The sequence below is a fragment of the Oncorhynchus keta genome, chromosome 3 (assembly GCF_023373465.1).
Source record: "Oncorhynchus keta strain PuntledgeMale-10-30-2019 chromosome 3, Oket_V2, whole genome shotgun sequence".
Lineage (NCBI taxonomy): Eukaryota > Metazoa > Chordata > Actinopteri > Salmoniformes > Salmonidae > Oncorhynchus > Oncorhynchus keta.
The window spans coordinates 8,840,223-8,856,443 of NC_068423.1; the positions used below are offsets into that span (position 1 = coordinate 8,840,223).

Consider the following 16,221-nt stretch of genomic DNA (forward strand, 5'->3'; position numbering starts at 1 on the left):
GCAACAATGATTTGATTGCAACCAGATTTTCATCCCACACGATGTCCTCCGGTGGAAGGGTGAAATAGTATGAATTTACCTTTCCAAAATCAAGTTTGTAATGAAAATATGTTAGTTATTGTTTCAATATGTTGGTAGCAATAAGGCACCTCTGGGTTTTGTGGCATATGGCCAATACACCATGGCTACGGGTTGTGTCCAGGCCTTCCGCTTTGTACTGTGCCTAAGAGCAATCCTTAGCAGTGGTTCTGTATATTGGCCATACACCACACCCTTTGGACCTTATTGCTTAAGGATAAACAGATATCACCATATGCCTTGCTCACATCGATATCCAATGATATCGATATCATACTGAATTATCGATATTGGTGCCCACCACTATAGAATCATAGATCTTGATGACAAACATCTTGACGACTTCAGCGAATAGCATTCTAATTCTGGAAGTTGTGAAATGGTGAATCTGTTAATAGTAATAAATCAACTGTTTTACTTAATTTAGAGACCCTAGCAGAACCAGCAAGATGAGAAGTCAAACGGTACAAGAAACCTTTCCTCCGTTGTCTGTTATGGTCGAAAGACCGTGGTCCAGTCCAGTATTTTGATTTTATGACTTGATTTTCACAATTGTTTCAGTGCTATTGGTTATTCTGGTAACATTTCTGCACAGTTAATATGGGTTTACAGTATTATGAGCTTTCTGGATGTGTGTGTGTATGTGGATGTGTGTGTGTATGTGGATGTGTGAGTGTATGTGGATGTGTGTGTGTATGTGGATGTGTGTGTGTTACAAGATGTATCCAAACAAGGGATTGGCGCTCATCAAAAAATGTGTGTTATGATTGTTCAGAACATGCATATGTTACGTAAAAAAGGTGTGAGACCAGGTTGTTTCCTTGTGCTTGCTTCCTTGTGTGTCTATGTACATGTGTGTGTTTGTGTTTCAAGAGGTATCCAAACGACTCATAAGTGCTCATCAAAACCTCTCTTTGTTATGATTGTTAGAATTTGTACACTACCTGTCAAAAGTTTTTCAACACCTACTCATTCAAGGGTTTTTCTTTGTTTGTACTATTTTCTACGTTGTAGAGTAATAGTGAAGAATTCAAAACTATGAAATAACACATATGGAATCATGTAGTAACCAAAAGGCGTTCAATTTGACCTGCTCTTGACATAATATGGACTTGGTATTTTACTAAATAGGGCTATCGTCTGTATACCCCCCCCCCCCCCCCCACCCACACACACACACACCTTGTCACAACACAACTGATTTGCTCAAACACATTAAGAAGGAAAGAAATTGAAACCTGTTAATTGAAACGCATTCCAGGTGACCATCTCATGAAGCTGGTTGAGAGAATGCCAAGAGTGTGGAAAGCTGTCATCAAGGGAAAGGATGGCTACTTTGAAGAATCTTAAATGTAAATACATTTTGATTTGTTTAACACTTTTTTGGTTAATACATGATTCCATATGTGTTATTTCATAGTTTAGATGTCTTCACTATTATTCTACAATGTAGAAAATAGTAAAAATAAAGAAAAACCCTTGAATGGGTAGGTGTTCAAAAACTTTTGACTGATAGTAGGATCTTAATGCGTTCTCTACAGCAGGAAGATAATCCTGCAGCAACAGGAAATGTGAATTATTATGAGGATTATACTAAATTGACATTTGTTCTGATATTTCAGTGGAAATTGCAAACTACGGAAGCCTTTTTAAAACTCAAATGCACTACAAGTATGCATTTCCTGCTGTGCAGGAGCAGGACAATTCTCAGCAACAAAAGAGTGATCAAGTTAAGATCCTACATCTGTGCGTTAATGTGTGTGTGTTTGGAAGTGTGTTCTCATCTCTACCCTCACACCCCTCAGGGGTCCATCAGTCGCAGGAGATTACAGGACTGTTTCTTCAGCACCCTGAGACTACGGTCGCCATAACAGGTTATACAAACAACACTGGCAGTTGACTAATACTAGCTACATCCTAGCATGCAAATACCAATTTGTCTTACTACTTTGAATTCACGTAGGGTATTGTTAAACTGAGTAGTTATTTGCTGTATATAAATACTACAGTAGGCCTAATTCTGTCATGTACTTTACCAACCTGTTGACCTGAAGTTTACACAATTCAGCTGTACTGTAGGAACTTTGGTATAGGAACACATACAAATAGAAAAGGGCCAAATTCTATTCCTTTACTGGCTTTCTGAGTGTTGATTGTGAATGGCAGGTACGGACATTGTGTTTACTGCCAAAGTGGACTCTACTACACTATCAAGGAAACCAACCATTAAATGGCTGAAGGGGAAGTGGCTGGACCTGGGCAGCAAAGCAGGAAAACACATGCAGTTCAAAGAGACTTTTGACAGAGCCACAAAGGTACGTCTATGGAAGTGGGTGGGGTTGGCTGGATGAGTGGAGGACAGAAGTGAGGGAATGTTCTATGCATCACCAATCCTCCCCCCTCTCTCTCTCTCTCTCTCTCACTCTCTCTCTCACTCTCTCACTCTCTCTCTCACTCTCTCTCTCTCTCTCTCTCTCTCTCTCTCTCTCTCTCTCTCTCTCTCTCTCTCTCTCTCTCTCTCTCTCTCTCTCTCTCACTCTCTCACACACTATCTTTCTCTCTCTCTCTCTCTCTCTCTCTCTCTCTCTCACACACTCACACACACACACACACACACACACACACACACACACACACACACACACACACACACACACACACACACACACACACACACACACACACACACACACACACACACACACACAAACACACACACACGCACACACACACACACACTTAAATGTTCTACTCCACTTAGATCTACACCTGGGACATGAAGATAATCAAGGTGGTCCCTGGTGACGCTGGGGCCTACAGGTGTGAGGTCACCTCCAAAGACAAGTGCGACAGCAGCGCTTTTGACATCTCCGTGGAGGGTGAGTGGGACATATTAGGAACACTGACCACTGCCCCCAATATATTTTGTATCCCTGAACTACCATTATATCTGATTCATCTATAAAGGCTTGATGATGAGTTGAGTCATTAAGTGTGCTACCTTTGAAATGGATGAAATACATGGAACGACTGGGGGTTTTCAGGAAGAGGTTTGAGAACCACTGCCTCAATGCACAATCAAAGGTTCTTAACATAAGATAGGGGGTATTACAAGTGTGGCAGGTAGCCTAGCCGTCAGTAGCGTTGGGCAAGTAACCGAAAGGTTGCTGCTTCGAAACGCCAAACCGAATAGGTGAAAAATCTGTCGTTGAGCGCGGCATTGTACCCTAATTGCTCCTGTAAGTCGCTCTGAATAAGGGCGTCTGCTGAATGACTAAAATGTAAATGTGTAATCGGTTTAGGTGCACGCAACTGTAACCCATATGTGTTCTTTATGCAATCCCTCTTATTCCAGCTGTGCATACTGAGGAGGAACATGACATTATGGCCGCATTCAAAAGAACGTAAGCATTTGTATTCATGTTTGAGCTTATTAGTATTTCTTTGTGTGCGCGTGCACACCTGTGTACGTGTATGATTGAGCGCTATCCGTAATGTGTTTGCTTAATCTAGAATGACAGTATATATTTTGTGCACTGTCTTTCTCTAATTAGGGATGCTGGAGAGGATGAAGGCAGTTTGGATTTCAGTGCTTTGCTGAAAGCTACCAAGAAGTGAGCACTGTTTACATTGTGTGCCATATGTAGGGATCACATAAAGTACAAGGGATCAGGGATCACCGGCCACATTCCAGCGACCAGGGATCACCGACCACATTCCAGGGATCAAAAATGCATACATGATTACATTACTATTGTTTTTAGCTGTGTCATTTTTTAATGCTACATCCATTTGCAGTGTACAGTACAGTCCTTCATGTAGCCTATCCTTTAGATTACGAGTACAAAGTTGATTGGATAGTATGATAGAACGTGCTGGAACGAGTCATTCACTTGAAACTGAGAGTCGACTGACCATTGATTTGCTAGATTTTTGTATCGTTGACTAGGTAGCCTCTCCCTTTGTCCTCTCTCTTCATCTCGGGGCCCTCTTTCTTCCTTCCCTGCCTCATCCTTCCGTCTTTCACCCACAGGAAGAAGAAGCCAGTCGTAGACGAGGAGAAGGCAGACGTGTGGGACATCCTGAAGAACGCTCAACCCAGCGAGTATGAGAAGATTGCTTTTGAGTACGGCATTACAGACCTGAGGGGTCTGCTCAAGCGTCTGAAGAAGATGAAGACGGTTGAACCCAAGCACAGCGACGGTAAGATGGAGAGGGGAAATATTATTATATTTGTCTTCACTTTCTTATGATTACCAAAAACAAAAAGCTTCTCCAAGTTATTAAACAAACGGTAGTACCTTGCCAATCTTACAACAACTGTACCCAATGTCATGCTCTCTGTTTCGCCCTGCAGCTTTCCTAAAGAGAATGGAGTCTGCCTACTCTGTGGATAAGGGCAAGAAAATCGTACTGCAGGTGGAAGTGGTTGACCCAAATGCCCAGGTCAAATGGTTGAAGAACGGCCAGGAGATAAAATCATCAGCCAAGTAAACACACAAATACAGACACACCCACCATCAAACACACACACACATCCTAGAAGAGGCTACTGGGAGGCTGAGGCTCGTTGAGGGCCATTATGGTTAGAACATATCAGGACTGAGGGCCGAACCCCAACTTGAGAAATGACGGCGTAGCTGGAACCTTTGACTGATGTCAATAAGCGAATCACATGCATCTCCTTGTTAGGATATGGCCATAACTTACTGACGTAATACTAGCAAGGGGACGCGAAAGAAGTGCAGAGGCTATTCATGGAGATGGCCATTAACGGAGATTTTACAAAATAGATTTTTAAAAAGTCCACTTACGTGACTGTTATGTGACTGTTTCCTAGTAACGAGTTAACGTGACTTAACGCAAAACACAAAAAGCAAACTCACCAGGTTGTTTGTTTACTTTCCTCTTGGCATATTCAGTCAACAAGATATTTGTTTTGAAAAGATGTTTTGTACGCCTTCCATTGAACAATCTCCATCAAAAGGCAATGTAGGCCTATCTATTTTTGTCTTCTCTCTGGAATGCATTGGTAGAGCAGAGTCCTCTCTCTCTGTAGCAATGCCAGATATGTGATTAATTGCACAGTTGGCCCTATCTGATTTACCGCAAGCTAAGCTGGTGTTCTCCACGTCTCCTAGGCTTGACCGGCAGGGCTGGAAAATAGCTCTCTAAAATTATCTCTCCGCAACTCCATCATTCTAAATTGCGCTGCCATCAACACATTTTATTTCTAGGAAGCCATAATCAGCTTCTCGGTGGCCAACAAATCACGTTGACAGGTCATATCATTCCCTGCGCATAAACTCCTCATGTTTAAAAAAAAAAAAATTATCAGAAAAATTTTGCTACAATTTTTGAAGCCCCCCATCTTGGCAGTGTAGAGATTTTTTTTGCATTTTTAAGCCACTAATCCTGCAATTCTACACATTTGTCAATGGAGCTGAGAGAAAAATGCTGCAGTTTTAAAGTGAATTTCCTGAAATTCTATGCATTTTGCCATGGCTAATGCTGTGTTCTTTTGCTCAAACATATTAACAAAATCGGCCTTTATTCATTGTTTTGTTTTTTAAAAACTTTTATTTTGGTGATTGTTAGTTCTGAAAGATTCTATTATAAAAAATAAAAAATGGATTGGTCCATTATCTTTTCTACATACTTTGTATCTGAGTAGTCGTTTAAGTTCACACTAAAAAACTGTTTGGACTTAAGCAGCCCGAGAAAAAAAACACTTGGGCTGCCTGCCAAAATGTCTTCTATTCAGAAAAATCCTTGCTCATGTACAAAGTCAGGTCTGAATCATTATCATGGACAAGTCTTAATTTAATGGCCATAGTTGTTTACTTGTGGCCTCGTGACAGTTTGGTAGCCTTTACTGTACTTCACCTCTGATTACTTAGTACTCTTAGCTAACCCTTAACTTAACACTCTTCTATTCTTTCTTTTTAAAACTTTTTTTCTTTTTTTGTCTATCCCCAGTATGAACTATGAGATTTATTGCAGCAACAACTTTAGAAGACTAAAATAACCCATGCGTTAGTTCTTCTAAACAAATGACAATGGTCAATCACTTTCGGAAAACTGTAGATTGCCATTTTATTCAAGTTGACATGCTGCTCATACAAGTCTTATAAACGGGCTTTCGGAGAATGTTAAATGACATTCATTCACAATGCTGTCTCTGTCCATCCGTTTGTCCGTGTGTCCGTTTGTCTATCTGTGCACCAGGTACATCATAGAATCAATTGGCAACATCAGGACGCTCACCATCAACAAGTGTAGCCTGGCTGACGACGCTGCGTACGAGTGTGTGATTGGGGAAGAGAAGTCCTTCACAGAGGTGTTTGTCAAAGGTACGCCTTCTTCTCGCTCGTCTACACTCTTAGAGAGAAAAAACGACTATCGAGAACCTAAAAGGGTTCTTCGACTTTCCCCGTAGGAGAACCCTTTGAAGAGCACTTTTTGGTTCCAGGTTGAATACTTTTGGTTGAAGGTAGAACCCTTTTGGGTTCCATGTAAAAACCCTTCCCACAGAGGGTTGGACATGGAACCCAAAATGGTTATATCTGAAACCATAAAGGGTTCTACCTGAAACCAAAAAAGGGTTCTTCAAAGGGTTCTCCTATGGGGGCTGCCGAAGAACCCTTTTGGAACCCCTTTTTTTCTAAGAGTGTGGAGTTGTGATTTGCTGATGCCATGTAGCATAAAGTGTACCTTTATTGTAGTGTTACCCCATGTGTCCTTTATTTAACCAGATGACTCCCATTTACATAGTAATCTTTTTTTTTTGCAATTCAACTTTGACCATCAGAATCATCCAAGTATCCATATAACGACAATAATCATCAAACAAAAAAAAAGATTTTGAATAATGTAAAAAAAATATATATTACAAAAAATATTTGCAGTTGTGTACGCTCACTGTCACACATTTTTCGAAAAAACGACTTTGCCCCCTGAGGGCCACCGTGTAGCCAATGTACCAAGTAATAAACACAATGTTTTTTACACTGCACTTACAATAATGTCCCAGTGTTAAGGAACATGAAAATGGTGTCTTCTTGCTGTCGTCCTCTCCAGAGCCCCCGGTCACCATCACCAAGCTGCTGGATGACTACCACGTGGTGGTGGGAGAGAGGGTGGAGTTCGAGGTGGAGGTGTCTGTGGAGGGAGCACACGTTAACTGGTCAGTAAAACCTTCCAGTAATGCTTTATTTGACAGTCCCCTTTAATCCGGTATGTTTATGGTATTTTACATGGCGTTAACTAAGAAACTGTGTAGTAAAAAAATGATGCTTTATAGTACTGACCTCAAAGTTTAAAAAAGAAGGAAAGTAAAGTTCAGCTTGGAAGGCCTGAACCATTTTTATGTTCCTGGTGTCTGCGCAATTCACTCAGGTGTTTCCGTGTCACCTACTCTCACTCCTCAGGATGTTTGAGGACCAAGAACTCTCCAGGGACTCCCATAAGTACCGCTTTAAGAAGGACGGATTGAAGCACATGCTCATCATCCAAGAGGCTTCGCTGGATGACATTGGGATGTACTGGTGCTTCACCAACGGCGGGCGAACCAAAGGAGAGCTGGAAGTTGAAGGTACCATTCTTTGTTCTAGGGGAAAGATGAGACATATTTTCCAGTCGTCGCGGTGATTCAAATTCAGTTCTATATCTGCGGTGGATTTTTGCTGTAGTGCTGTGGACAAACACTTGTAGGTATGCTAGTTTGGGTATCCACTCACTTCTCCCTCTCTCCCTGTCTCTCTCTCTCCGCATTCTCTTTCGTTCCTCTCGCTTTCCTCTCTATCCCTGTCTCTCTCACTCTGCCCTCTTCCTATTGCTCCCCCCCCCTCCAGAGAAAGAACTGGAGGTGTTGCAGAACATCGCTGACCTGACGGTGAAGGCCGAGGAACAGGCCATGTTCAAGTGTGAGGTGTCTGATGAGAAGGTGACAGGGAAATGGCTCAAAGATGGCGTGGAGGTGGTGCCCAGCAGTCACATCAAGCTGACCCACATCGGAAGGTACGGGCCCATGTTACGTGTCAAGCGACTTTAGATTGTAATTATGTCTTTGTATCAACTTCTGATTATGTTTTGCCTACAGAATGTGTAACCACGTGGACTGTCTGTCTTTTATTTTCAGTGTGTATTGTATTCTAGAATGACGAGGAGCTGTGACTGTGTAATTCTCTATTGAACTAGAATGTGGCACAATTCATGAGCAGCTTCCTCATCCTCAATGTGTTTTAGAATCCATCGTCTTACCATAGACGACGTCAAGCCCGAGGACGCTGGAGACTATACGTTTATCCCAGACGGATATGCCCTCTCACTGTCCGCCAAACTCAACTTCCTGGGTAAGAGAAAGAGAGAGAAAAGATGAGAAAAATATCTCTATTTTTTTTTTAAATGACAAATTCACCAACTTTGGAGAAATGTACATCATGCCTATACATACTGTTTAAATGGAAATAAAGTCCCTTAACATCAGTTCAAGTCACATATGAATAAATCCATTTTGTCTTCCTTTCAACAGAAATTAAGATCGACTATGTCCCCCGCCAAGGTAGGTTTTCTAAATTACTGCTACAAAACATAATGCCATAAGTATTGATTCACATCAATATATGCAATATATCAATGTACAGTGCATTCGGAAGGTATTCAGACCCCTTGACTTTTTACATTTTTTGTTACGTTACAGCCTTATTCTAAAATTGATTAAATCATTTTTTTCTTCATCAATCTACACAAAATACCCCATAATGACAAAGCAAAAACATGCTTTTAAAAATGTTTGCAAATGTATTAAAAATACAAAACTGAAATATGATATTTACATAAGTATTCAGACCCTTTACTCAGGACTTTGTTGAAGCACCTTTGTCAGAGATTACAGCCTCGAGTCTTTTTGGGTACGACACTACAAGCTTGGAACACCTGTATTTGGGGAGTTCCTCCCATTCTTCTTTGCAGATCCTCTCAAGCTCTGTCAGGTTGGATGGGTAGTGTCGCTTCACAGCTATTGTTTAGGTCTCTCCAAAAATGTTAGATCAGGTTCAAGTCCGGGCTCTGGCTGGACCACTTAAGGACATTCAGAGACTTGCCCGAAGCCACTCCGTTGTCTTGGCTGTCTGCTTAGGGTCGTTGTCCTGTTGGAAGGTGAACCTTCGCCCCAGTCTGAGGTCCTGAGCGCTCTGGAGCAGGTTTTCATCAAGGATCTCTCTGTACTTTGCTCTATTCATCTTTCCCTCGATCCTGACTAGTCTCCCAGTCCCTGCTGCTGAAAAACATCCCCACAGCATGATGCTGCCACCACCAGGCTTCAGCGTAGGGATGGTGCCAGGTTTACTCCAGACGTGACGCTTGGCATTCAATCCAATTAGTTCAATCTTGGTTTTATCAGACCATATAATCTTGTTTCTCATGGTCTGAGAGTCTTTAGGTGCATTTGGCAAATTCCAATCAGGCTGTCATGTGTCTTTTACTGAGGAATGGCTTCCATCCAGCCACTCAACCATAAAGGCCTAATTAGTAGAGTGCTGCAGACATGGTTGCCCTTCTGGAAGGTTCTCCCATCTCCACGGAGGAACTCTGGAGCTCTGTCGTGTTCTTGGCCACTTGCCAAGCCCTCGACTGCTCAGTTTGGTCGAGCGGCCAGTTCTACGACGTGTCTTGGTGGTTCCAAACTTCTCCCATTAAAAAATGATGGAGACCACTGTGTTCTTGGGGACCTTCAATGTTGCAGAAATGTTTTGGTGCCCTTCCCCAGATCTGTTCTTTGACACAATCCTGTCTCGAAATGTGGTAAAAGTCAAGGGGTCTGAATACTTTCCGAATGCACTGTGTATATGTATGTACGTATGTACGTGTGTGTGTGTGTGTGTACATTAATTATCAATATACTGTAGATATAATAATCTAACATGTACATTTACATTCACACCGTTATTTGCCTTCTGTATAAAGACCCACCCAAGATCCATCTAGACACCACCGGCAACATGGTTTCCCAGAACACCATCATTGTGGTGGCTGGCAACAAGCTGCGCCTGGACGTGGAGATCTCTGGAGAGCCTCCTCCCACTGTCGTCTGGGCAAAGGGAGACACGGTAGGCACTTCCTAAAGTAATTCATATAAATATGTGTGGAAGTCAGTTGCTAATTCTTTAACTCAAATTTTGTCTTGAGTGTTTCCGGTATGGTTTACATGTCTATACAGATATGATATACATTTAATCAACTTACATGTTCATGAAACCAAACACACCTTATTTTCAGGCTAACATACTTTTGCTCGTGGGCGTGTTTTGATTTCTCGTCTCTTAGGCAATCACAGCTGTGGAGGGGCGTGTGAGGACAGAGAACCGGAAGGACCTGAGCTGCTTCATCATAGAGGGGGCAGAGAGAGAGGATGAGGGCAACTACTCCATCATTGTCACCAACCCTGCCGGAGAGGACAAGGCTCATCTGTTGGTCAAGATTGTTGATGTGCCTGACTGCCCTGAGAATGTAAAGTGTACCTCGGTGGGAGAAGACTGTGCCACCATGGTCTGGGAGCCACCTAAGTTCGACGGAGGCGCACCGGTCACAGGTTTTTAAATACTGAAATACTTTCATGTTAAAAACATGAGTAAACCCTTTTAGTAACAGAACAATGTAGTAGGTGGATGAATGGATGGATGGGTCACTCATTCTCTTCCTGTTTCTATCGTTCAGGCTATCTCATGGAGAGGAAGAAGAAGGGCTCCACCAGGTGGACGAAGCTCAACTTTGACGTGTACGAGGGGGTGACGTACGAAGCCAAGAGGATGATTGAGGGCGTGCTCTACGAGATGAGAGTGTACGCCGTCAACGGCATTGGCATGTCCCAGCCCAGCCTCAACTCCAAACCCTTCATGCCCATCGGTGGGTGGAGTCTCAAACGGATCTCATAATTCTGGATTGCTCTGTATTGTCAACCCTCACTTTCAGTAGTTTTGTCTCCCTCACTGCCTCTGTCTGTTGTGTCTTCTCTCTATTTCACTCTCTCTCTCTCTCTCTCTCTCTCTCTCTCTCTCTCTCTCTCTCTCTCTCTCTCTCTCTCTCTCTCTCTCTCTCTCTCTCTCTCTCTCTCTCTCTCTCTCTCTCTCTCTCTCTTCTCTCTCTCTCTCTCTGTCCCTGTATCTGTCTCGTACCTCCCTCCGCGTCTTTTGTCTCCTTCTCTTCCCACCACAGCTGCAACCAGTGAGCCTCTGGGCCTCAAGGTGCATGATGTCACAGACACCACATGCACCCTGAAGTGGCTGGCCCCTGAGAAGATCGGTGCCGGAGGCCTGGACGGATACGTTATTGAGTACTGCAAGGAGGGAGGTAAGGGTGTGAGACAAAATAAGACCGTTATCCCTTTTAAATGGCAATTTAATTAGGCCTAGCTGTGTCTAAACACAGATTTGTGTCAGTTCAACAATGGCATGAAATTAATGTTGTCCAAAAACAGTAATTTGTTGTGTATTACAAGTTGTGGTAACATAGCTACCCAAACGGTCAGTTTCCTACGCCCTGTGTCAAACGCCATAGTCTATCTTTGTCAAATCGAATTTATCACTGTCAAACCTCATTCATCACTGTCAAACCCCATTCATAACTGTCGTACCTCGTTCAAGGTCAAACCTCATTTATCACACTGTCAAAACCTATTTATCTCAGCCATACTGTACCTCATCTATCACTGCCAAATCTCATTTATCATGGTAAAACCTACTTTGTCATTGTAAAACCTCATTTACCATGGGTAAACCTTACGTATAACACAGTCACAACTCATTTATCGCTTCCTCCTCAGTCTGTTTCCCTTTCTTTTGGTCCTAGACACGGAGTGGGTGGTAGCGAACACTGAGCTGGTGGAGAGACAGACTTATACGGTCCGCAACCTCCCCACCGCGGAGAAGATCAATTTCAGAGTGGTGGCCGTGAACATTGCTGGACGCAGCCCCCCTACCGGCCTGGCCCAGCCCGTCACTATCCGCGAGATCGTGGGTGAGTTCTCTGTCGCCCGTAGGAATAGGACTGTGTGTCCTGCTGAACAGGGCCCTGTTGTATTGTATTGGGTTCATTTCAACTTCAATCTGGAGTGGATGACGTAAACCACAATCCCGCCACCCATCTCTCTCTCTCGCTCCCCATCTCTCTCTCTCCCCATCTCTCTCCCCATCTCAACTTCAATCTGGAGTGGATGACGTAAACCACAATCCCGCCACCCCATCTCTCTCTCTCCTCCTCTCTCTCCCCATCTCTCTCTCTCTCCCCATCTCTCTCTCTCTCCCCATCTCTCTCTCTCCCCATCTCTCTCTCTCTCCCATCTCTCTCTCCCCATCTCTCTCTCTCTCCCCCATCTCTCTCTCTCTCTCATTTCTCTCTCTCTCCCCATCTCTCTCTCTCCCCATCTCTCTCTCCCCATCTCTCTCTCTCTCTCTCTCCCATCTCTCCCCATCTCTCTCTCTCTCCCCATCTCTCTCTCTCTCCCCATCTCTCTCTCTCCATCTCTCTCTCTCTCTCTCTCTCCTCATCTCTCTCTCCCCATCTCTCTCTCTCCCCATCTCTCTCTCCCCCCATCTCTCTCTCTCCCCTCCCTCTCCCCATCTCTCTCTCTCCCCATCTTATGCTCTCTCCCTCTCCCCCATCTCTCTCTCTCTCTCCTCCCCTCTCTCTCTCTCCCCTCTCTCTCTCTCTCCCCACCTCTCTCTCCCCATCTCTCTCCCCATCTCTCCCTCTCTCTCTCCCCCATCTCTCTCTCTCTCTCTCTCTCTCTCTCTCTCTCTCTCTCTCTCTCCTCTCTCTCTCTCTCTCTCTCTCTCTCTCTCTCTCTCCCCATCTCTCTCTCTCCCCATCTCTCTCTCTCCCCATCTCTCTCTCTCTCTCTCCCCATCTCTCTCTCTCGCTCCCCATCTCTCTCTCTCCCCCCCATCTCTCTCTCTCTCTCTCTCCCCATCTCTCTCTCCCCATCTCTCTCTCTCCATCTCTCTCTCTCTCTCTCTCCCTCCCTCTCTCTCTCTCTCTCTCTCCATTAGAACTGCCCAAGATCCGCCTCCCTCGCTACTTGAGACAGAAGTACCTTAGAAGAGTGGGCGACAAAATCAACCTGACCATCCCCTTCCAGGTCAGTTGTTCAAAGTTATATTTTTCTATTTTCACCGATTTTATTTGAACTAAAGTCACATTTTCTGTTTGTTTATTGAACCTTTATTCAACTTGGCAAGTCAGTTAAGAACAAATTATTATTTATTCAGTAGAGTACAGAACACCTCATCTGCCTTGAATAAGGGTTTCTCCCAATAAGCAATATAGTTTGTTTGGAGCTCCTGACTCTGGTCCTCTTCAATGACGGCCTACGTATGACGTATGATCCAAAGCTATCTTGAATGCTGTGACTTCTACATAATCACTCTATTTGGGACGAGCTTGAACAGCTTATCAGGTGCCCATTATCTAGTGAAGTTGGTTTACCAGGTACCACTGCAGTTAGTCATCGACAGCTATTGTTTTGTCCTTCATTTGTTTCTATTCTGAGCAAAGTATTACCTCGTGTCTAATAGGGTAAGCCACGTCCCAAAGTGCAATGGTACAAGGATGGGGAGGAGCTTGACAGTCGAGTTGCCAGCGTACGCAATTCCGAAGTGGACTCTATCCTGTTCATCCGCTCGGCTGAGAGATCCCACTCTGGGAAGTACGAGTTGGTCCTGCAGATTGAGAACATGGAGGCCAGGGCTATTCTGGAAATCAGGATCGTAGGTAAGAGATGAAAGACAATTGTAGACATAAGTGTCCTCCCTTCTTCCATCCGTTTAATGGGTAATGAACACAACCCAGGAACATAAGTGAAGTGGCTAAGTCATTTAGCATCGCTACTGCCTTCCCGAGAACTGAAGTAGCTACTGTTGTCCCCCAGAACCAGAAATGGCTTGGCTTTTTGCATTGTTGTGTCGCGGGGGAAATCTACGAAGTCGACAGTATACTGGCTCTAGGCCGCTGTAATGTCTTACTGTAGTAAATATCGTGCCATTTTTTCATCCTAAACGTTTAAAAAAAAGACCATATATTTTTGTCCAATCAGAGACACCCGGGCCTCCCGAGGTAATGAAGGTCACAGATGTTTGGGGCTTCAACGCTGCGCTGGAGTGGAAGCCACCAAAGGACGACGGCAACTGTGATATCACCGGTTACACAATACAGAAGGCGGACAAGAAGACAAATGTGAGAGAGGAGGGCATAGGGACAAAGGGATCAAATACTCCATCCCCCAGCATGCAAAGCAAAGCTATGGGCTACTGTATAGGATTGTGAATTTGTGGCATGGGGAATGGGAATAAAAAAGCAACTAGAACCAAATCAAATTATTGATAATGGACACCGTGGAATTCTTAAAGTAACTCGAAACACCAGATCACTACAACTGACCACTCTCCTCATTACCATCGCTTTCTCTCCCCCCCCACCCCTCTCTCTCCCTCCTCCTCTCTCTCCCCCCACCCTCTCTCTCTCTTTTCTCTCCCCCCACCCCTCCCCCCACCCTCTCTCTCTCTCATTCTCTCCCCCCACCCCTCTCTCTCCCTCCTCCGCTCTCCCCCCACCCTCCCCTCTCATTCTCTCCCCCCTCCTCTCCTCCCCCTCCCTCTCTCTCCCTCCTCCGCTCCCCCCCCCCACCCTCTCTCTCTCTCATTCTCTCCCCCCCCACCCTCTCTCTCTCTCATTCTCTCCCCCCACCCTCTCTCTCCCTCCTCCGCCCCCCCCACCCTCTCTCTCTCTCATTCTCCCCCCACCCCTCTCTCTCTCCTCTCCTCCTCCCCCCCCACCCTCTCTCTCCCCTCCTCTCTCTCCCCCCCCCCCCCACCCTCCCTCTCCCCCACCCTCTCTCTCTCTCTCTCATCCCCCCCACCCCTCTCTCTCCCTCCTCCTCTCTCTCCCCCACCCCCTCTCTCCCTCCCCCCCCACCCTCTCTCCCCCCTCCCTCTCTCCCCCCCACCCCTCTCTCTCTCATTCCCCCCCCACCCCTCTCTCTCCCTCCTCCTCTCTCTCCCCCCCACCCTCTCTCTCTCTCATTCCCCCCTCCTCCCCTCTCTCCCCCCACCCTCTCTCTCTCTCATCCCCCCCACCCCTCTCTCTCCCTCCTCCTCTCCCCCCCCACCCTCTCTCTCTCTCATTCTCTCCCACCACCCCTCTCTCTCTCTATCTTTCTCTCTCTAGGAATGGTTCACTATCTACGAGCACAACAGGAGGACAAACTGCACAGCCTCAGACCTGATCATGGGAAATGAGTACATGTTCCGCGTCTACAGCGAGAACCTCGTTGGAAAGAGTGAGGATTTCTGCCTCAGCAAGGACACAGCCATCATACCTAAGATAGGTGGGTATGCCTGTGTGTATGCGCGCGCGCGCGCGCGTGCGTGTGTGTGCTGTGCATACTTACATACCTTATGTCAACAAGGCCTATAGTATCTTCAATGCCTACAGTATTTTAACAGAGACATCCATTACAGTATTAATTCATTACCACTCCGTATTAATTCACTGTATAATAACCTCCCTTTCCTTCAGGATTGGAGTACAACCCACCTCCATTCAAGGAGAAGGATATGCAAAGCGCCCCCAAGTTCATACAGCCCCTGCTTGACAGGTCTGTGGTGGCAGGCTACAGTACCGCCATCAGCTGTGCTGTCAGGGGCTACCCCAAGGTATGTCTTCTGGGACAAGCAGTCCGAATACTCTAACTGTAGGTGCAGGGGAAGGGGAAATTGTTGCTTTGTTGAAGAACCTTTGGCAGCGATTACAGCCTCAAGTCTTCTTGGGTGTGACGCTACAAGCTTGGAACACCTGCATTTGGGGAGTTTCTCCCATTCCTCTCTGCTGATCCTCTCAAGCGCTGTCAGGTTGGATGGGGAGCGTCGCTACACAGTTATTTTCAGGTCTCTCCAGAGATGTTTGATCAGGTTCAAGTCCAGACTCTGGCTGGGCCACTCTAGGACATCCAGAGACCTGTCCTAAAGCCACTCCTGCATTGTCTTGGCTGTGTGCTTAGGGTCACTGTCCTGTTGGAAGGTGAACCTTCGCCCCAGTCTGAGGCCCTGAGTGCGCTGGAGCAGGTTTTCATCAAAGATCTCTCTGTTCATA

At 45.2% G+C, this 16,221-nt stretch overlaps 1 protein-coding gene across 3 annotated transcripts in view; it reads left to right on the top strand.

Annotated features, from left to right (window-relative positions):
- The window catches only part of mybpc2b (myosin binding protein Cb), a 47,554-nt gene that overhangs the window by 28,576 nt on the left and 2,757 nt on the right, over positions 1 to 16,221 (top strand). For all 3 annotated transcript variants that reach the window (XM_035746994.2, XM_052488290.1, XM_052488301.1), the window contains 23 exons: positions 1,884 to 1,952; positions 2,245 to 2,393; positions 2,840 to 2,957; positions 3,434 to 3,482; positions 3,633 to 3,692; positions 4,112 to 4,281; positions 4,436 to 4,568; positions 6,307 to 6,431; positions 7,159 to 7,264; positions 7,509 to 7,672; positions 7,932 to 8,097; positions 8,326 to 8,432; positions 8,612 to 8,641; positions 10,045 to 10,187; positions 10,405 to 10,669; positions 10,795 to 10,983; positions 11,293 to 11,427; positions 11,926 to 12,093; positions 13,125 to 13,213; positions 13,650 to 13,845; positions 14,168 to 14,307; positions 15,298 to 15,457; positions 15,649 to 15,785. In XM_035746994.2, the coding sequence (XP_035602887.2) occupies positions 1,884 to 1,952; positions 2,245 to 2,393; positions 2,840 to 2,957; positions 3,434 to 3,482; positions 3,633 to 3,692; positions 4,112 to 4,281; positions 4,436 to 4,568; positions 6,307 to 6,431; positions 7,159 to 7,264; positions 7,509 to 7,672; positions 7,932 to 8,097; positions 8,326 to 8,432; positions 8,612 to 8,641; positions 10,045 to 10,187; positions 10,405 to 10,669; positions 10,795 to 10,983; positions 11,293 to 11,427; positions 11,926 to 12,093; positions 13,125 to 13,213; positions 13,650 to 13,845; positions 14,168 to 14,307; positions 15,298 to 15,457; positions 15,649 to 15,785 (3,068 nt within the window). The remainder of the gene's footprint in view (positions 1 to 1,883; positions 1,953 to 2,244; positions 2,394 to 2,839; positions 2,958 to 3,433; positions 3,483 to 3,632; positions 3,693 to 4,111; positions 4,282 to 4,435; positions 4,569 to 6,306; positions 6,432 to 7,158; positions 7,265 to 7,508; positions 7,673 to 7,931; positions 8,098 to 8,325; positions 8,433 to 8,611; positions 8,642 to 10,044; positions 10,188 to 10,404; positions 10,670 to 10,794; positions 10,984 to 11,292; positions 11,428 to 11,925; positions 12,094 to 13,124; positions 13,214 to 13,649; positions 13,846 to 14,167; positions 14,308 to 15,297; positions 15,458 to 15,648; positions 15,786 to 16,221) is intronic.